Source organism: Miscanthus floridulus, chromosome 14 (assembly GCF_019320115.1).
Source record: "Miscanthus floridulus cultivar M001 chromosome 14, ASM1932011v1, whole genome shotgun sequence".
Taxonomy (NCBI): Eukaryota; Viridiplantae; Streptophyta; class Magnoliopsida; order Poales; family Poaceae; genus Miscanthus; species Miscanthus floridulus.
The window spans coordinates 62,894,479-62,916,000 of record NC_089593.1 but is presented as its reverse complement, the minus strand read 5'-3'; the positions used below and the strand labels follow the sequence as shown (position 1 = coordinate 62,916,000).

The window sequence follows — 21,522 nt, the reverse complement described above, 5'->3', positions numbered from 1 at the left end:
GCGATCCCCAAATACCCCTCGCAGACGGCAACAAAGATAGCCGCCTGAGCGATGGAGTTGGGATTAAAATTGTGGAGCTCCATGCCGTAATAGTGCGGGAGCGCCCGCATGAACCGGTCCGCCGGGACGCCGAGGCCGTGCTCGTGTAAGGAGACAAAGCTCATGATGTAGCCATCGCGGGGCCTCAGCTCTGGCTTGCCGTACGGAGCAATCCACTCCTGCCTACTAGGGTCTATCACCGGGCGGAGGAGTCCACCGTCGACAAGCGACTGGAGCATCTCCTCGGTGACGTCCGATGGATCCCAAGGGTCCACCTCGACAACGACGATGTTGCCGGCCATGGGTGCGATGGAGGAATCGGGCGCGGCGGTGAGTTTTTCTCTCTCCCTCCCACGCTCTCGCTTTTTCCTCGCTTTCTCCCTAGGCTCGCTCTTCTCTCTTCTTCTTCCCGGCACCCGCTGCTCTGGCGACGGCTCGACGGAGGCGGTGCTAATGCAGGCAAGGTAAGACGAGGAGGGGCGGGATTCCTTGGGTATTTATGCAGGGAGGAGGCGAAACGAACGGGCGATGAAATCGGGGAGGTTTTCCCCCGTCCGGCGTGGTTAACCACGAGCCGATTTCGGCGGCCCATGCGCCCATGTCTCCCGCATTAAATGCGAGGACGGTTACGTCCCGTCCATCACGTCGCGCTCGGCCACTATGGCAGTAGGCGTCGTTTCGCCTCCCCATGAAACCGCCTCAAAAGGTGCGCCCCCTGCGGCCGAGCCAATAGGGAAGATATTTCCCGCGGCCTGTTCCTTTCATGGGAAGGAACCGGGCTCTAAGCCTATTACGATCCAGGGGTTCGAAAGCTGGACCCCAAAGGGTTTCGATAGCTGCCCCAGGATAACAGAGTCAGGGGCAACTACGGGCGAGCCTATACGGGGCCGAGACCCAAGCAAGCGAAACGCTTGGGATGCCCAAAGTCGTGTCTGAGACCGGCAGGAAAGTATCTGAATGGGATCCCACCATAGGGAGGCACCGAGCCACCGAGGCCCAACGAACGGCCTTGGCACCCACTAGAGAAATCCTCTGGTACTCTTGGAGTGTGTCTCTGGACTGCTAGCCGTCCCCTAACGAACGGGGTTCGGGCCTCCACTCGGACTACCCGATAACAGCTCACCGAAAGTGCCACCGCTTGTGCCCATCGAGGGTAGCGAGGCACATTCCACCCCTCCTTCCGAGTGAAAAGGAAGCACGAGGGTCGCATAAAAAAAGTTAGGGAAACCCCCGATGGCCTTCTCAGAGGCTAGGGGGCTCCTCCTGCAAATATGCCGAGACCCCACGACCCGGGCCCGTGCCCAAAGGGGCCTCGGCAAACAAACCCTCACGCGCGAGGGGCATATAAAAAGTCAGGAGAACTCCCGACGGCCCTCTCACGCAGAGGCTAGGGGCTCTTCCTGCAACCTTGCTGAGACCAGAATGGGCTCGGCAAACTAACCCTCCGTCCAAACAAAAAGGACATGTGAAGATCAGATGAAAGGGCCAGAACACCCAAGACAAAGACAAACAATCCAAAAACCGCGCTAGAGGTTTTGCTATAAACACGATAAAGGGCACCAAGCCCGTTACGGTCCAGGGGTTCGAAGGCTGGGCCTCCAAAAGGTTTCGACAGCCGCCCCAGGGCAACAGAGTTAGGGACGACATCGGGGCGAGCCTACGAATGGCCCAGGCCCGAGCGAACGGTCGCTCGGGGCGTCCTAAGTCATGTCCGAGACCGGCGGGGAAGTATCCGAATGGGATCCCACCGTAGGGAGGCACCGAGCCACCAAGGCCCACGAATGGCCTCAGCACCCACTAGAGAAACCCCCTGGTACTCTTGGAGTGCATCTCTGGACCGCTTGCCGTCCCCCAGCGAATGGGGCTCGGGCCTCCACTCGGACTACCCGCTAACAGCTCACCGGAAGTGTCCACGCTCATGCCCATCGAGGGTAGCCTGGCACATTCCACCCCTCCTTCCGAGCGAAAGGAAGCGTGAGGATCATACCCAAAGTTAGGGGACCCCTGACGAACCTCTCGCTCTATGCGAAGGCTAGAGGGCTTTTTTTCTGCAGCCTCGCCGAGACCCCCGCAACCCGAACTTGCGCTTGGGGGCTCGGCAAAATGCAATAAGAACTACTCGTTCAGACACGGAAACGAAGAAAGCCCCTGGAGGAGTAACTCCACTCCTCCAGGGGCTCAGGGGCTACACCCGGCGGGTGCGCTCGCGCGCACCCACCGGAACCTCAAAATACAAACCCAAATTCCTACGGGGCAGGTATGAACCAAGCCTCGGCAAAACCTCAGGGGGAGTGCACGCACTCCCCCCGAGGCCCGGGGGCTACTGTCGGGTACCTTAGAATGGAGTACCCCAAGCAAAACATCAAATGGGTCGCTAAAGTCCCATCTAAAAAAAATAATAATAAAGGCTAGAAGGTAAGTCATAGGCCCCTCACCCGCCACGACCGAGCCCCCTGGGTCCTCCCCCTCCTCGCCTCGAGCCTCGAGCAGGAGGCCTTGGCATCCTGACATAAACTCCGCTTCGTGCGAGGCTCCCCAGGGAAGGCCTCGGCAGGAGGCGCGTTCTCCGTATCGCGCGAGGCCTCTCGCGCGAGGCCTCGGCAAGGAGCCTGATCTCCGTCTCACGCGAGGCCTCATTCTCCGTATCGCGTGAGGCCTCTCCCATGAGGCCTCGGCAAGGAGCCTGATCTTCGTCTCGCGCGAGGCCTCATTCTCTGTGTTGCTCGAGGCCGGCTCGTCCACAGCCCGTCGCCCCCCGCCTCAGTCAACCTCCCGACAGCACGTCATGTCTCATTAATACTTCAACCACTCCCGCAATCTCAGTCGGACGGTGGCTCAACGCCACAGAATGGCCGACGTGACCCGAGGTCGCATCAGCGCCATACCGGCCAGGACAGGGCACGGCGGGGGTTACCGGCCACTATGTCCTAACACTGTGTCCACGATCCGCGCCATACCGGCTGGGACAGGGTACGACGGGGGACGGGGATTACCGGCCACTGTGTCCTAACGCTGTACCCACGATCAGTCGCCCGCTCAAGGCCTTGGCACTATACACCAGGGCCTCGGCAATCTTGGGGTTCGTGCCTGCCGAGACCTCCCCACCGCAGTGCAAGCCTCGACACCAACTAAATCCCGGTCTCGAGCATAGTCCGTCCACAGTGGCTTGCACGTTCGCCGCCGCGTCCACTCCGAGGCATTCCCGGGGCTCCCACGACGCACAAGATCTGATGGGACGACCACGCCGCCCCCATACTCCAAGGACGGACCTCTCCTATGACCACGCCGCCACCGGAACAGGCCACAGGGCTCGGACGTGCCACCCCTATTGGCACGACGCCGCATAGTAATACATGTATTGTTCTTGTTCTCCCTTCAACTATAAAAGGAGAGGACTTGGGCCACTTAGGAAGAAACCGGGTAACACACAGACAGACATTCCAGCCGCTTGAGAGCAACGTCTCAGACGGCCCACACGACACCCTGCCGAGACCTGGGACTAGTTCCCTCTCTCCCTTAGCTTGTAACCCCCTACTACGAGCACTTCGGTGCAAGGAATACAAGTTCGATCTCTCAGACTGGACGTAGGGCGCCGATTGCCCGAACCAGTATAAATCTTGTGTCTCTTTGCATCACCATCCGGAATCGGGAGCACGCAGAACAAATTCACTGGTCGGTTGAGAACCCCCCGGTGAGAAACACCGACACATGGCAACGAGCAAAAAGAAAGAGAATTAACACAGAAGGAAAGAGAATTAAGACAAAATGAATCTCTTTACATTTCTGAGAACCTTGCCAAATCTGCCTACATTTAATTACTTTTCCTCTTTGTATTTGCAAAAGGGACAACTTTTTCCTCCTTTCATTTGGTTTTATGCTCACGTGTTCCATCGCCCTCGCTTGTTGTTTCTTGCGTGAACCATAGTTGATGTCATCTGTCTTCCATGGCTCAGCTTCCCAATCCCAAGAGAAGGTCCCTACCTCTCCCTGACTGGAGATCCGGCCTGCCAGAGGATCTCCTTGAGTCTATCGGGCAGCGTCTCGCGTCAGGCCACGACGCGGCGTCCTTCCGATCCACTTGCTCCCCATGGCACGCCGCCGTCCCGTTCGTGACCTTCGGGCCGCTCCTGCTGCTCCCGTTTGACCCCGACTCGGACCGCGTCGGCTTCTACTGCGTCTCGGAGAAGAAGGTCTTATCCAAGACGCTGCCCGACGTGCGCGGCAAGGTGGCGTGCGACTCCTCGTGCGGGTGGCTGGCGCTCATGGACGAGGTGGCGTCCGTGACGCTGCTGAATACATTCGCCGGTGCCCGTGCCCCCTGCGTTGAGCTCCCGCCAGCAGGCGAACACGTCGCGGCGGCGTCCTCATCGGAACACGTGTCTAGGGTCCATGGCCGGTGGGTCCTCCATCCCACCAACGGCTACGGGGACGCGGATGCCACAGGCAGAGTCATCAAGCTAGAAGACATGAGGGACGTGTTCTTCCGTAAGATCGTGCTCTCGGCGTCGCCTGACGCCGCCGACCGCAAGTGCGTGGCCATGGCCATGCTTGGGTGCTCCACGGAGGTCGCGTTCTGTCGGGTTGGAGTCGACAGCGCATGGACGTTGCTCGACACCAAACTAGAGTTCTCCGTGGGGTCCATCGTCCACTACCAAGACAAGTTTTTGGCGATCGACTGCACTGGTGAAATCTCCGTCTGTAGCAGCAACGCCGCCGACGCTACTCCAATCGCAACGCTGCTGCCATCGCTGTCGCCACCTACGAGCTCTGCCACCGCAGCTACCTAGAATTAAACGGTGAGCTGCACATTGTGAGTGTCATGGTAAGCACGTTCCATGAGACACAGAGCTTCACCTACAGCAGCGCGATCTACAAGTGCAACCTCCACGACCGTACGCCGGAGTGGTCCAGGGTGAGGGACATCGGTGATCAGACACTGTTCGTATCTAAACATTTCAATAAAGCTTCAGTACAATAAGTGTATCCAAGTACAAGGAGAACAAAATCTACATATCTGGGCCATTGTATGAGGATCCATACGACTTGGTCCATCGACCGGAGATCGTTCATATTGCTACCGACGCATCCGAAGTGAAGTCCGTCCAGGAAAAGATGCAGGGTTCCGAAACTCTAGGTTGGATTCGACCCAATCTCTGGAAGCTCTAGTAGTCTAGTGTCTGTGAGCCTGCAACGTCGCACACTCCGTGACTATGTTAAATTCATAAACTTTATTTTTTAGATTATATGTCACTTTAACGTTGGTATTTAATTTAATAGTATTGTTATCTTATCGTGCGATCCATGTGTTTTTAGTATAAATTGTTAGTTATCCCATGGCAACGCACGGCACGCTACCTAGACAGTAAATTCAACCATGGCAGATGAACACGTAATGCATTTACACTATCAAATGGCAAATGATCTTGCAATACAATATAAGCATATTCCAGTGGAACAACGAGCTTCAGCTCCTTAGATTTCGCGCGCTTGTGCTTTGATTCGTGGGCAACGGCAATCAGTTTCTTGAATAGCCAAAGCATCGGAGATCGGGCAACTGGAGAGAAAATACGTACGCCGGAGCAAAAATATTGTGTATGTGTATCTAGTTTAGATTAGAAGGGCCTCCCTGCAGCTTCCATCATCTCCTTTGCTCGGATCAGCTTCTCGATTTGCCTCACGATCTGGGAAAGAAATCAAACTTACGTGAGAATGTGTCCAATGTTAAAATCAGTGGTATTCAGAAGTTACAAAGTGCGCTGTGCCTAATTGTCCAAAATAAAGACATGTGTGGTCTGAAAGGAAATAAAATATCGCTGACTTACTTCAAGGACCATGTCCTCAAGCGTGACCGAGTCAACGCTGCTGTACCCCCGCTGAGAAGCCACACCTGAAAGGTGTTGAGGCATCTCAGAAAAAGTTACACCCGATTCTAAATATTCACTACCATTTATTAGTTGTAACTCAAAACGAATGAAAGGTGGTTTGAGGATCTATCTTTACTTTGTACTGAAACAGTAATATCAGAAACTCCATAGCGCTCTATCAGTTCATCGTGCCGCTGGCGGAGCTTGCTCATCGCCTACACATGTAGATAGATAGTAAGGTCAGGCTAAAAGATAAACATGCTAATAACTAACTATCCAGAGGACGTGGCAGCATGTTTCACAAATAACACTTGAATTTCAGTCCGTCGTCACATCCATAGAGAGCATCAAACAACTGGCTATCGGAAATATAGGGTAACCTGAGAAAAAGAGTCTGGATCCGTAGTAGCTTGTGTTCCCGTGCTCTTCAACATGTCATTTGCTGCCATTTCGAGAGGGACATCAATCCAAATGGAGACACCATGCCTCAGCAGCCCTCTGGAGATTCATTAAATAATAAACACCAGCATCAGTAGACTTAACTAATAACTTAACATGCGTGACAAAAGTAATAGACAATGGAGATACATCCATACATACAGATTGGTTGAATTCATAACAGCGCCATCTCCACAGCACAGCACAAGGCTACCCATGGACGCGAGCTGCTTTAACCCTTCGGTCTAGCAGCGAGACAGAAGAATGAAAATTGGTACTAGGTAATGTAGGGGCAGTAACATTTCGGGCAAGAAAACTAGTAAAAAATAGAGGGAGGGAGAAAGAAGGAAAAACACCTCGACTTCAAGATAACCGTTCTCATCAGATTCTTTGAAGGCTCTGAGGGCGTCCTTGCCACCAAGAACATCTTCAAGCAGTTCCTCACTGCAGAGGTAGCGGTATATTATGGAATTCGCGAGCAACTTGGCGATGTTGCGCTTGGCTGTGCAATTCGTACCTATGCATGAAGGAACAATCCAGTAAGTGTCTGCGTCTTACTGGCCTGGATTAGCCTCCGCACTCCGTGATGAGGCGGACAGGTGGATCATAATGAACACACTCCGTGATGAGGCGGACAGGTGGACAAGGAATTCTGTTAGAGTATTTATTTCCTCTATCATTTATTGTGTATCGGCTGCCTCCTGGGTTTCTACCCAGTGCTGCCTAGGGACTCCTGGGATGCTGCCTGGGATTCTCCCCCCTCTTAACTCTCTAGCTTAGTCTCTCTTAGCCTCTCTCTATATATGTAATACTCCTGTAAACTCATCATCAAGTAATCCAAGCCTCTTGGCCTTTCTCTATCATGGTATCAAACTAAACCGATTCCTCTGCTTCCGCTCCTCTCGGCGCCCGCCTCGAGCCGCGCCCGCCCCTTCACCTTCCCGCCCCGCGCGCCCAGAGCCGCCGCCATCCACGGCCCTTCTCGGCCGGCGGCGTGCCCAGTGCTGCCCTCGTCGACGCGCCTGGTGCCCCAGCCGCGCGCCCATGGCCACTTCGACCTCTGGCGCCTCCACCGCGGCTACCGCGATCAAGCTTCGTGATGAAGCTCTCGCCGCCGCCCAGAAGCTGGAGGAGGAGGCCGCCTCCCAGCACTCCACCAACACCGACCGTAGCCAGCAGCTTCAGACGGAGGCTGACCTCCTTAAGTCCGCTGCTGCCGCGCAGGATCGCGTTCGTGCCGCCGCTGACGCCCTCGAGAAGGAGCGCGCGCAGGCCGACGCCCTGGAACAGTAGGCTGCTGCCCTCCGGGATCGTCTCCGAACGGACTCCCTCCACGACAACGACTCTCAGGACAGCGGCGATCACTCTTTCTCCTCCGATGCCGCAACCATCGCCCATCTGCACAACCAGGCTGCTGCTGTCCAGAACATCAAGAATTTGATTCCGATCGTTCTGGACCTCCAGTCCTCCAACTACTCCAAGTGGCGTGGCTACGTCCTCCTCATCCTGGATTAGCCCTATTTGTGCCCCCCCCCCCCCCCCCCCCCCCCCAACCCACACACACACACATCCCACCCCAATGTCAAGAGTGAGATGTTATGGTTCTAGTAAAACTCAGATGGGAAAAAAATAACATGGATCATAATGAACACACTCCGTGATGAGGCGGACAAGGAATTCCACTGCTGTCATGCTAGCTAATGACAGCCAGGTTAAATTCTTGCAAGAGCATGAAGATTGAAGCAGATTTAGAATAGCAGGCTGGACATGGTACTTTGAAAGAAATTGCACAGGCAGTGTACATCTTGGCCTAGAGGAAAACTTGGAAAGGTGCAGGCTTGCAGCAGAGCTCTTCAGAACAGGACCTGGATGAAAAGGGCCATCCCTTCAATAATTGTAGCATTTTGTTAACCTTTGGTCCCCTATTCAAGGCACAGATTTAACACATGAAGAAAAGACATCCTGGAGCTCATCTGCTCGTGGAAACTACACAGAAATCAGCTTATGAGGAGAAAATGTTTGGTTGGTTAACAAAAAAAAGATTGGATGCTGATTTGGATGTCATAGGTTCAAATCAAATGCAAGTTTGAAAACAACTGTGGCTCCTAATGCAGAACAAAGTGGTCACAATGGACAAGCTACTGTCAAGGATTGTAATGTCGATCAAATTTGCAAGCTCTGTAGGAACCAGAAAGAAACAGACCTTCCCCTCACAGTAATCTACCTTTTCTCTCAAATAGTTTGGCAGAAAATTACAGGCAGGGTGTGGGACTACAATTACTTAGCTAGATGACAACAAATCCCTATTCTAGAGGTGATCAACCGTAATTGTGGGAACACAATGACAGCAAAAGGAATTGGACACTCAACTAGAAAAAGTTTGGCAACTTGTCTTCATTTGCTGTAAATTGTGGTAGTCAAAGAAACAGCTGAGATTTGAATTCAACAATGTCCTCACACCAATGACAGTTATTTTCTCTTGTGCTGTTTAGATGCATACTGACCTGACATTTGTATATAGGCACCTTGTAAATACTCTGTCCATTATAATAATTATAATGACAAGGCAGATCACATCGCATATATTCCCGAAAGATTCATAACCAAGACCTGGGCTAAAAGATGTCGGTTGGATCGAGAACAAGCCCAATTTTTACGAGCAGTTTCCTCACTTTTGGGCTGCTAAGTGTAATGTTTGTTAGTTTGTTGTGCTACCAAATTTAAACTGTGTCTAAATTTGATTGTTGTGGCTAACAATTGGTTTGGTTGAGACCTTTTAATCATCAAAAAAAAAAAATCCAAAGGAAGCTGAGAAGCATACCAACAATATAGATTGGCGTTTTCCTGAAATCGCCGACGGCCTCCCCAGTTTTCCTCTGCATTAGATTGCAACCAAGAAAACCATGCAAAGTCCGTCCACAAGCAGGATAAATAGATGACAGAAAGAAGGGGGAGGGAGAGGGATGGAGCCTACGAGTAGATCGATGGATGGGTTGAGTTCCTCCAGAGGTATTTCCGAACCTGGGAATGGAGCGAGAGGAATGGGAAATGGGAACACCAAAAGGACGGAACGGAGGGATAGCAGCACTGTACTTGGGAAGGCGCGGAGACGATGGCGCTGGATGCAGCGCCCGGGGGAGAGTGACGCCGGCGGTGTGGCGGACGGGAAGTGCCTCGGAGAGACGGAGGACGGAGAGAAGAAGCCTGTCGCCGCCGCCGTAGCTGCTCGCATCGCCATGGTGCCGTCCCGTCGCTCGCTCGCTCCGTCGCTCGCCCTCCTCCCCGTTATCCGCAAAGGCGCAGAGCCGAAGGAGGCGAAGGCGAGGCCTTCTTCGCCTTTGATGCGAGAGTGGACGGTGCTTGATCGATACGCCTCGTGGGCCCCACGTTCCAGAGGGACACGTTCGATATTTTAGCACTAATTGCCAACAGTCAAAATCACCGCATAACAGTCTTTCTAATCTATGTTTTTAAAGTTCTTTTCCACTTCTGGTCTTTTTTTCTAGAAACTTTTTCTCGAATTCCTAATTTTATTTTTTATTTTAAACTTTTCATGCAGATGCAGTATTAAAAAGAAATATTTTTCATAATCTTTTGAGAATATTTCCCTCAGATATAAAAAAATTGAAAAGATATCATGATTTCGCAAAAACATTGAAAATGACTTTAAAATGCACATAATAGTTCACATGTTTTATGATGTACATCGAGTCATCGACAAGTGAGCCGGCTATGATTGCTCGAGTATGCATTCGATGGGTTCTCCCAAGCCGGTCACGCCGCACTCGTCAACGACAATGACCACTCGAGCACATCCTTGACGGGCTCCCTTGAGTAGGTCACGTTGTTTTCGACTAAGTTGTCGACTACACTACTCGAGCACGCCCTCAACGGGCTCAATTTGAGCAGGTCACAACGTCGCCGACCATGTTGTTGACTTTGACCACTCGGGCACGCCATCGTCATGCTACCTCGAGTCGGTCACTCTATCATCAACCACATCGTTGACTTTGACCACTTGGGCACGCTGTCGTCAGGCTACCTCAAGCCGATCACGCCATCTCCGACTACATCGTCGACTATGACCACTCAGGCCGCCACCATCAGTCCTCACCTGAATCGTCATTGGGTATGCTTAACGCGTACTTAGGATCAGAAGAATACAACGACTTCAAGTCGACCCTTCGACCGATTCTCCAAATCGCTCGGAGGCTCAGGGGCTAGACCCACTGGGTCCGCTCACGCAAACCCGATCTACTATGACAACAAAAGAGCATTTGGCCATAAAAAGTGCTCGCATTCAAACTTCGATAAAGACTAACACTCCACCTGATTCTTCGAATCGCACGAAGGCTCGAGGGCTACTATCATTGTTATGGTACCCAGGTACCTCACCGCATGGAAAATAGCCCAAATAGGATGAGGTACACCAAGCAGGCTACACGAGAAGTCCAAAGCAGACAAGGTACCTCATCTACTTGATGGATAAGGCATAACAAGATTGTAAGAAAAATGGACCCTTGGCCCATTTATTTTGGATTTTGGTCTTTGATGACCAACACAACCAAATTGGACTAATAAATTTGCAAGTGATTGTTTTGTAGTCCAATAGGGTGTAAGACATGACTTGGACGAAGGCGACGTGATGATCCGATGATCAACACCATAAGCAAGACCCTAGGAGCACAAGAGAAGACCCAAGATATCATGCAAAGTCCAAGCACGAAGATAGGAACCAAGCCGTACGCAAGATCACGAAGAAACGAGCTCACAGAGGTGACCGGACGCTGGCAGAAGCGACCGGACACCGGAGGAAAGCAACCAGACGCTCCGATCAAGAGGCTCGGCAAACAGGCGTTAGCAGCAGCGATCGAACGCTGGCGGCAAATCGACCGGACGCAGGACAACAGAGTCCGGTCGAGTACAGAGAGGTTCCAGAGCGGCGAAAATGCGACCGGACGCGTCTGGTGGCATGTGACCGGATGCTGGCAGCATCCAATCAGTTAATCATGGCTCCAACGATCAAAACGACCGGACACGTCCGGTCAGGACGTGATCAGCGTCCGATCAGTAGCAGAAAAGCGGAATTTCGTCCCTAACGGCTACTTTCTCAGTGGAGCTTATAAATACTACCCCAACCGGCCAAATGGTAAGAGTGAAGCTAAGGAAACATATCAAGGGTGTTGATACACTATTTTAGTGATCTCCACTTGTATAATGCTTAGTGATTCATTAGGTGATTAGCGTAGGTGCTTTGCGAAGTGCTTAGGTTGATTAGACCACCACATATGCGCTTGCTCTAGGTTTAGGCCTAGTGTTTAGTGAGGTTGCATACCTCTTACCACTCGGTGCTTGCGCGCACCATTGTTGTACATCGGAGGGGCTTGTAGTCTTGCAAGATCACACCAACCACATTTGTGGTGTGTCCGCCACCGTGTACCAGAGGGAACAAGGCCCGTGGTGTTTCAGCCGGAAGCTTAATAGTGAAGACGGCGGGGAGCATCCGGGAGAGGCTTGTCGAAAGGCACGTCGAAGACCCACTTGCACGTGGGGAAGGCCCGAGGCTATCCACGGAGTTACCCGATCGAGAGCTTGGCCCTTGCAAGGGATTCCTTGCGAGGGGCTCCAATAAGGACTAGGGGGAAGCTTGAGCGCTTCTTGATATCTCTAAAAATACTGGAGTCGTCGACGGGAGTTTGCATATCTCTACCTTGCTCTTTAGCTTTCGCATTTATATTGATTACTTTACTCCTTTTGCGGTAGAGATAACAATACACTAGCAAAACCGTAGTTGCACATTTAGATAGTTTATCTTTTGCATAGGTTTTGCTAAGGCTAAAAAAAGAGGCCATAGTTTAGAGTTAGAATTTTAAGTTACCTGATTCACCCCCCTCTTATGCGTCACAGTCCTCTTCAATTGGTATCAGAGTAGGTTGGCTCAATTTAGACCTTTGGCTTAACCGCCGTTGAGCCAACGCTATTTAGAGCGGTTGGGATGGATACCTCTACGCCTCCGCACTTTGATGGCACTAACTTTCCCTATTATAAAGCTAGAATGGCTTGCTATCTTGAGGCAGTTGATTTGGGTGTTTGGTGAGTCACTCATGACGGGATGAAACCCATTAAGAATCTCGATAAACCCACGAAGAGTGAAGAAAAGGAAATTCATTTCAATGCTAGAGCTAAAAATTGCTTATTTGAATCATTTAGTATGGATGTGTTTAACCAAGTGTTCACTTTAAATATGGCACATGAAATTTGGTTAAAACTCCAAGAGCTCCATGACGGCACATCTAATGTCCATGAGTAAAAATATTGTCTAGCTAAACAAAATTATGATTCCTTTACAATGAATGATGATGAGCTTGCTCGTGATATGTATTCTCGTTTGAATCTAATTATCAATGAGCTCCATTCAATAGGACTAACAAAGCTAGATGATGCGGACATCGTGAGGAAGATTATCTCCGTGCTACCACAAAAGAAATATGCTAGCATCATCATCATCCTTCACAACATGGAGGACTTGAGCACCATGACCCCGACCATAGTCATTGGCAAGACAGTGGCATTTGAAATATCATGCAAGATGGGTCAAGAAGAAGCCTCTTCATCAAGCAAAGGCAAAGCTCTCGCATGTAGCGAGAAAAAGAAGATGAAGGGCAAGCAAGTCGAGACAAGCTCAAGCTCAAGCTCAAGCTCCTCAAGTGAAGATGAAGAAGAAGATGAGGATGAGGATGATGATGAAGATTCAAGTGATGATGATCAATCTTCCTCCTCCACCTCCGACCTTGATGAAGAATCAATCAAACTTATCAACAAGGTGGAGAAGATGATCCAAAGGCTCAATGTCAAGGGTGTGCCCATCCAAATTCAAGATCTCATTTTCACCAATCAAAGAAATAAGCAAAGAAAAAGAGGATGCTATGGATGCGGTGAGTTGGGGCACTTTATGGAAGTTTGTCCAAACAAGCCTACACCCAAGACAAAGAAGAAGGCATGTAAGAACCAAGCCCTCACATCAATAAGGTCATGGGATGATTCTTTAAGTGAAGAAGAACATCATCACAAGAGGCGAGGGCGCAAGCACTCATCATCAAGCTCTTCTCGTATGTGCCTTATGGCATGAGGTAACGAAAGCTCATCATCTAGTGAGAGTGATAGTGATGATAAAATGCCTTCTTATGAAGAAATTGTGCAACAAAATCTTAATTATGCTAAAATTTGCACTAGTCAACAAAAGAAAGCTCGAAAAATTAAAAGAAAAGCTAGATAGTTCACAAGAAGCATACAAAACTTTGCTTGAACAATATGAGAACTTTGCTAATCTCAATATTGAACTATCTACTAAAATTGAGCAATTTGAGGCTAGTGCAACAACAAATGCATGCACAATCAATGATGAACAACTTGTAAAGAAAAATGAAAAATTAAAAGAAAAGTTAGTTAGATTACAAGATGCTTATAAAAGTTTGCTTGCTAAAATGGAAACCATATGCAAACATTGTGATGATCTAACTATTAAAGTTGCTAATCTTGAAGCCATCGATACAATCCCCACCAAGGCATCTAAAAAGAAAAGTTCCATCTTTAACATGCCTAAAAAGGATGCCTCTACTTCTTGTAATGATTTATGTTTAGACTCATCTTTGTGCAACCAAGTTTGTGTTGAGAAAGTTGTTGTAGATACATGCACACAAGAGGTTGAAAAGGAGAATGAGCAACTCAAACAAGAAGTAGCTCGCCTCACCAAGGACTTGACTCAAGTGAAAGATAAGGCAAAGCAAGCCCAACTTCATCAAGATAACACCATCAAGGGAGTGAAGAAGCTTGATGAAGGACAAACCGTGGTTTGCTACATGTGCCACAAGGAAGGTCACAAGTCCTATGAGTGCAAGGTGAATAATGGGGGAGGAGCAAAGAAGAAAGAGAAGAAGCAAACAAGAAAGCTCTCCAACACCTACACCAACAAGGTGGACAAGAAAGCCTCCACACCATACTTGTTAAAGAAGAAGAAAAATGATAAAGTGGTGGCCATCAAGGTGAACAAGCAAGCCAACAATGGAGTCAAGCGCTTTTGGATGCCAAAGAAAATCATTTCCAACATGAAGAGCACCAAGAAGGTTTGGACCCTGAAAGGGAAGTGAGAAGTCCGATGGACCTCAGGGAATTTGGAGACTTGGCAAAGTATGGGTACATTTCATGGGGTGCATCATGATGGACAAAATTATTGCCAAGTGGGTTAGTGAATACTATGGACCCAAATTCTCCTTTCCATGTTAGGTAACTAGATTCAATTTCCTTCAAGTAGTATCAATTTGCATTTCCTATAAGTGGTATTTCTTACAAATTGGTATCTTTAAGCATCTAGTTACTTTTTATGCCTATGTTTACATTTGCATGCTTATATCTTTTGTTATGCATACACTAGGTATATCTTATGGTAGGCTTGCTCAGTTTCATTCTTAACCCTTGGAGCAAATCTACATGGTTTAAAATTGTTTAGGAGCACAACACATAGCTTGTCTTTTGATTGTTCATCTAATATGTGCCAAAGTCCAAATTGTAGATAATTTCTCCCGAATATCATCTTCGAAAATGATTCTCACATTCATGAGATATCATCTTTCAAGTGGTATTATTGATTCTAAAATCAATGTGCATGACTTCTATAAGTATCCCACACTTGTGTGCACAAATTTAGGGGGAGGTTACTTTACAAGTTGGATGCTTTGAGACTAACAGCTTTTTAAGCTAATCATGTGTGTAGTAGTCTCATTGGAAAAAAATAGAGTCCCCAGAGTTAAGCATCATACTTCAAATATCCACCACCTATTGCAAGTGGTAGAAATCAAATTGTTTTCCACATGTGGTATTTCTAAACCGATATCATCATGATGATTTCATTTTGATATTTATATGCTTTCTCCATGCATTATATAGATTAAATTCCCTTGAGCAATAATTTGCCAAATATGTATATGCCCTGCTTTCTACCATATGTATGCATATATTTAGGGGGAGCTTAATCTATATAATGTGAGAGTCAAATTTTGTGACCTATTCCACTCTACACACAAAGGATCACAAAGTTTGACCCTCCCTTGTGCTACTAATGTCTTCCTTTTTGGTGTTTGATTCCAAAGGGGGAGAATTTAGAGGACCAAAAGCAAGCATTAATTTGTAGGGCCATAAGCTAGATCATAATAATCTACAAGTGGTAATGGTCTACAAGTGGTAATGGTCCAAGAAAGGGAGGATAATGGATTATAGATTAGTCTATATAATGAGGAGAATTTGTAGGAAGCAAGGCTTAAATCCATAATGCCACATGGGGACATTTTGCAAGGGCAAGATAAGTTTTTATGTAGTATATTTTAGTCTTACAAGTAGTATCTTTTAGCATGATATAACCTTGCCCCTTGCATTGCATCCTAGCAAGTAGATAGTTTTTTAAATTCCAAATTTTTATTATTTGCTTGCTTTGGTCGTGTTGTCATAAATCACCAAAAAGGGGAAGATTGTAAGGAAAATGGACCCTTGGCCCATTTACTTTAGATTTTGGTGTTTGATGACCAACACAACCAAATTGGACTAATAAATTTGCAAGTGATTGTTTTGTAGTCCAATAGGGTGTAAGATGTGACTTGGACGAAGGCGACATGATGATCCGATGATCAACACCATAAGCAAGACCCTAAGAGCACAAGAGAAGACCCAAGATATCAAGCAAAGTCCAAGCACGAAGATAGGAACCAAGCCGTACACAAGATCGTGAAGAAACGAGCTCATAGAGGTGACCGGACGCTGGCAGAAGTGACCAGACGCTAGACCGGACGCTGGAGGAAAGCAACTGGATGCTTTGATCAAGAGGCTTGGCAAACAGGTGTTAGCAGCAGTGATCAGACACTAGACCAGACGCTGGCGGCAAATTGACCGAACGCAGGACAACAGAGTCCGGTCGAGTACAGAGATATTCTAGAGCGGCAAAAATGTGACCAGATGCGTCCAGTGGCATGTGACCGGACGCTGGCAGCGTCCGATCAGTTAATCACGGCTCCAATGATCGGAACGACTAGACACATCCAGTTAGGACGTGATCAGTGTCCGGTCAGTAGCAGAAAAGTGAGATTTCATCTCCAACGGCTACTTTCTCAGTGGGGCTTATAAATACTACCCCCAACCGGCCAAATGGTAAGAGTGGAGCTAAGGAAACATATCAAGGGCATTGATACACCATTTTAGTGATCTCCACTTGCATAGTACTTAGTGATTCATTAGGTGATTAGTGTAGGTGCTTTGCGAAGTGCTTAGGTTGATTAGACCACCACTTTTGCGCTTGCTCTAGGTTTAGGCCTAGTGTTTAGTGAGGTTTGCATACCTCTTATCACTCGGTGCTTGTGTGCACCATTGTTGTACATTGGAGGGGCTTGTAGTCTTGCGAGATCACACCAACCATGTTTGTGGTGTGGCCACCACCGTGTACCGGAGGGAACAAGGCCCACGGCGTTTCGGCCAGAAGCTTGATAGTGAAGACGGCGGGGAGCATCTGGGAGAGGCTTGTCGAAAGGCACATCGGAGATTGTATAACAAAAAGTGTATCAAAGGTTGTATAATGAAAAGTGTATCAAAGGTTCAACAAGAAAGCAAACTCGATGGCATTTCACAATGTGTTCAAGTGAAGGTCAAAATTGTGTATTGTTGTGTTAGAAGAATATGCATGGAAATAATCTAGTTCAAGCATAAGACAACAATGCAAATGGAATTGATGAAATGGCTTCCTTGTTGTGGTATATCATGGCATCATATGAAAGCAAGCATATTTGACAAATGGCAAATGAATCTTAAGAGGAATGAATATGGTTTGGTCTCATATTGGTGGTTTGCTTTACATGAACACGAAGGTATTGATCAAGAGTGATGCTATTATGAAGATAAATATTGAACTAAGTGTTAGGAGTGTCAAGCCAAAATGAAGAGGACATAATGAATGATGGATTAGCTTGACTATATTGATGTTCATCAAGATATGTGATCAAAATAAGATGAGCCAAGTCATGGAAGTGTGATGGACAATACTTAGGTATGAGTTAGTTATGGATAATGATTGTTATGGGACTTCAATTGAATGCTTAATGTTGGTTCATGATATGATGTGACTTGAGGATGTCTCAATAGGGTGAAGATAGCAAGGAAAGAGCTTCGAGGGACTAAGCAAAGGTGAATGACAAGCGATGGCTTAGAGACTGAGGTACCATGGTAAAAGTGAAGAAGAGAGTACTTGTGTTGAGTCGATGTACTAATGGAGCTATGAGGAGTCATATTATGTGGAGGATCAAATCTTTGTTGATTCATAAGTGGAAGTGACCTAAATCCATGAATGGATCTCACATGTGTTGAAATGCTTCAAGTCACATGCTCAAGGGTGGGTTTGCTCAAGAAGAGTGAGAGAAAGATGTTTGCAACTCTTATGAAGAGATATTCAAAAGAAATGACATATGAAGACACTGAAGACTTAAGTGGTTGAAATAGACATATACTTTTGATCTTGAGTATAGGTATGTCATACTATCAAGGGGGATGCAACACGAATCATAGACAAGTCTCAAGCGCTCAAACTAATTGAACGCCGAGTGCTAACATGAGAGAAACAATTACACAACACTTGCACCTATTAATCCTGGGGATTGTTCTTGATTGGGTTGGATAGCCCTTGGAATAAGTTTTCAAAAAGTCAAAGATTATTGAAATCAGAGTTCAAAGCTAAGAGTTATGGCATTTTTAGTAATGTGACCTGTGCTGTTTTTGAGAATTGCGGAAGTTTCATAGAATTATGCGAAAGTTCCATATTTTTACATGGAAGTTCCACACTCTGCAAATCATAACAACTAGTTTTAGAGCTCCAATGACTAGTTTTTGGAGTGGGGGTTGTTGGGGATTTAACTTCACTGAGAAAACTTAGGCCCTAGAACTTTGGAGTTGAAATTATGATTTCCATAACAAAGTTTACCTATAGGAAAAAACAGAGCGAAGATGAAAGTTTGACTTCACCAAGAAAAGTTCATCTTTGATGGGGAAACTTCGTCTTCACTGGAGAAAAGGAGGAAACAAGATTAAGCGAAGACAAGGATTTGACTTCGCTTGACATTTTGAAGGCAGAAGAAGATAAAATGAAAAACAGCCAAGTCCAAAAGACGAAGACATCAAGAAGATTGACAACCAAAAGTTGAAGAATGAAGGCTCTGAAAGAGAAAAAGACCACTTCACCCTTGTAGTTGAAAAGGGTTGTAATTATGAGAGTTGGGGGTAAAATGGTCATTTTATGTGAGATACGAAGACTAGGACCTCTATAAATACCCCCTCTGATATGTACAGTATGATCATGAAATGAATATAACTTTGGTTTGTGTTCAAACTTTGATGCTTGAATAATTGTTTTACACAACATCTGGCGCCCACCGTTTGTGTGTGCTCGAAAAACTCCCAAGACCACACGAAGCTAATGGTCAGGCCTAACAAGAAAGTTACCACTAGGGTAACCGAAGATGACCCACCAACAGTCGAAGACCAAAGCCTTGAAAAAGATGCACCCCAAGACCCAAACTCTTCAAGGGCAAGCGAAGCTGAAGAACAAAGACTCAAAGAACTAGAAGAACAAGTGTTGAGAAAGCAAAAAGAACTCGAAGAATGTCGTGCAAGAGCAAGAGAAAAGTCTTTCAAACAAAGAATAGAAGAAGCCAAAGCCACCCTTTATGAACTAAATGAACAACTTCAAAGCGCAAGTCACGAAGTCATACATTTGGAAGAACCAAATTCAGCAACCAAAGTCTCTCAAGAGAAGAATTCCCAAAAGTCATTCATATCAATTGACACAAGATCTCCCTTGTCAATAAACTTGCAGCTAGCTCAATGGCCCTTGGGATATGGATTTAACATGATACCAACATTTGATGGCCAATTTAAGCCAAGGTAATTTATGATGAGTTTTGAAGCCACAATAATTTCTGGAGGCGACGATGAAACTATGTTAGCAAAATCTCTTGTCATGGCAGTTCAAGGACCAGCACAACAATGGTACTCTTCACTAAAAGCAAAATCCATACATTCATGGGATCAACTTAAAGTAAATTTACTTGTTGACTTCTAAGGATTCCAACCGGCTGGACTCACAGACATAGATCTGTTCAATTGCAAGCAATAAATCAAAGAGCCCCTATGCTAGTATTTCAAAAGATTCATCCAAATCATGGCACAAATTCCAAATATCCTAGACGAAGTGATAATAATAGCCGCAATCAAAGGGCTTTGAGTAGGCTAATGTGCTTTCCATCTTGCCCAAGAAAAACCAAGTACAGTTGCTAAGTTTTACGAAGTCATTCAAAAATATTACAAGTCAGATGATGATTACAGAAAAAGAATTGAGGAAGAAAACAACTTCAGGGCTCAAATCAAGCAAATCAACAATAACTTCCACCCTCCAAGACCAAACAACTATGAGCAAAGACCATTTACACCTCACAACCAAGTCAATCAAATTGAGAATGACATCAATTCAACAGCTGAAAGTGATTATGCTCACCAAAATCAATACAATCATCGAAGTCAATTCAATGAAAGAATATTTGAAAGAGGAGGCTTTGACACAAGAGGAAGAGGAAGAGGAAGAGCACCTTTAAAACCTAAAGATATGTACTGCCTCATTCATGGCAAAGGGGCTGGACATACATCCAAGATGTGTCCCAAAGTAAAGAAAAGCATTGAAGAAGCCTAAGAAGAAAATGGGGCACCAAGCCAATCAAAAGTTGTCAATCATGTCGGGCAAGAACAACAAAGTTCTCATCAAACTTATTACCCAATGCACTATGGACATGCCCAAGCACTACTTATAGGGCCACCACCCACATACAGCTATGAACCCCTAGCAATATACCATCCCATGCAAAATCAATGGAGGCAAAATCAACCTCAGCAATCCAATGTTCAATCAACACAACCTGAAGCTTCAATTGTAAACAACAACCCACAAAACAGTCAAGCCAAACAAGAAAACAACTCTCCATCAGCTTCAGCGGTGAACAATAATGCATTCATCCCAAGTAGGGAAAGAATATTGACAATTATGGGAGAAAATACCATGGACCATGAAAATAATAGTCAAAGAAGAAACCACTTTTGAAGAGTAAATTCAATTTATGTGGAAGGCCCACATAAGAAAACAAGATGGTCCCATTTACCAATCATATTTTCAGAAGAAGACCTTTCGCTAAAAGATTACCCACATATGGATGCTATGGTAATTGAAGCAAACATTGATGGATGAGTAGTTTCAAAAATTTTGGTTGATGGTGGCAGCTCAGCAGACATTATATTCACATCAACAATAGACACCATGAAAATTGATCACAAAATATTGGGGAGAGCAGAACACCCGCTTTATGGCTTTGGTGGGAAAAAGATACACTTAATTGGGAGAATAGTTTTACCAGTCTCCTTCAGAACAGTAAGCAATGCAAGAACAGAGCAAATAGCATTTGATGTGGTTGACATGTATTATCCATACAACGCACTCTTCGGAAGAGGAACCTTAAATGCATTCGAGGCAATCATAAGCTACTCTTATTTGTGTATGAAAATGCCAGCAATAAATGGAGTAATCACAGTCCACGGATGTAACACCCCAAATTTTGCACTTTTAGAAATAAAGTAAAAATGATTTATTTTGTATTTTTGTGCTCATGAAATATAGGCAAACTAATATTTTTCTCTACATTAAAATGTATCATAGGCTTAGCAATGTGGTTGTGCATACATGCTGGTGCATCTATTTTTATTGTGATGTATGCGTGTTGTGTGACTTCATGTTGAGAGTGAGCAAAGTTTTCAAAACGTGTTTGGTAAATCGACCTTCCTTCTCTGGTATGTCTGTGTTTTTTTTTCTGTCATCGAAATTGTCTCGGCTCGCTAATCCATCTCCTATCAATTCTATTTTTATGCTCCTGGCATTTCTTTCCTTAACGTGATGGTATAATATAATATAAAAAAATGATCTTTTAAGGAAGCATCCATCCTTTTGTCTTTCTTAGCTGGATGATGGTTTTTCTTGTAGCCGACTAGTTCTGTTTCCTTGGAATCATCCGATGACTAAGTTGTAAGTCGTGTACATCAAGGACTCTCACGACGT

The 21,522-nt window shown here is 46.5% G+C and overlaps 2 protein-coding genes across 2 annotated transcripts; one reads left to right on the top strand and one right to left on the bottom strand.

Moving 5' to 3' along the window:
* The first annotated feature begins 3,983 nt into the window (after window positions 1-3,983).
* LOC136503557 (uncharacterized) lies at window positions 3,984-4,826 on the top strand. Its single transcript, XM_066498597.1, has 2 exons — window positions 3,984-4,344; window positions 4,483-4,826. The coding sequence occupies exons 1-2, from the start codon at window positions 3,984-3,986 to the stop codon at window positions 4,824-4,826; spliced, it is 705 nt and encodes a 234-aa protein (XP_066354694.1).
* A 571-nt stretch (window positions 4,827-5,397) lies between these two features.
* On the bottom strand, window positions 5,398-9,646 carry LOC136505826 (probable inactive shikimate kinase like 1, chloroplastic). Its single transcript, XM_066500967.1, has 9 exons — window positions 9,435-9,646; window positions 9,316-9,362; window positions 9,163-9,217; window positions 6,698-6,858; window positions 6,504-6,586; window positions 6,284-6,401; window positions 6,040-6,118; window positions 5,862-5,926; window positions 5,398-5,720 (listed from the first exon to the last, which is right to left on the bottom strand). Exons 1-9 carry the CDS (start codon window positions 9,577-9,579, stop codon window positions 5,652-5,654), a joined length of 822 nt encoding a protein of 273 aa, XP_066357064.1. The 5' UTR covers window positions 9,580-9,646; the 3' UTR covers window positions 5,398-5,651.
* Window positions 9,647-21,522: the final 11,876 nt, after the last annotated feature.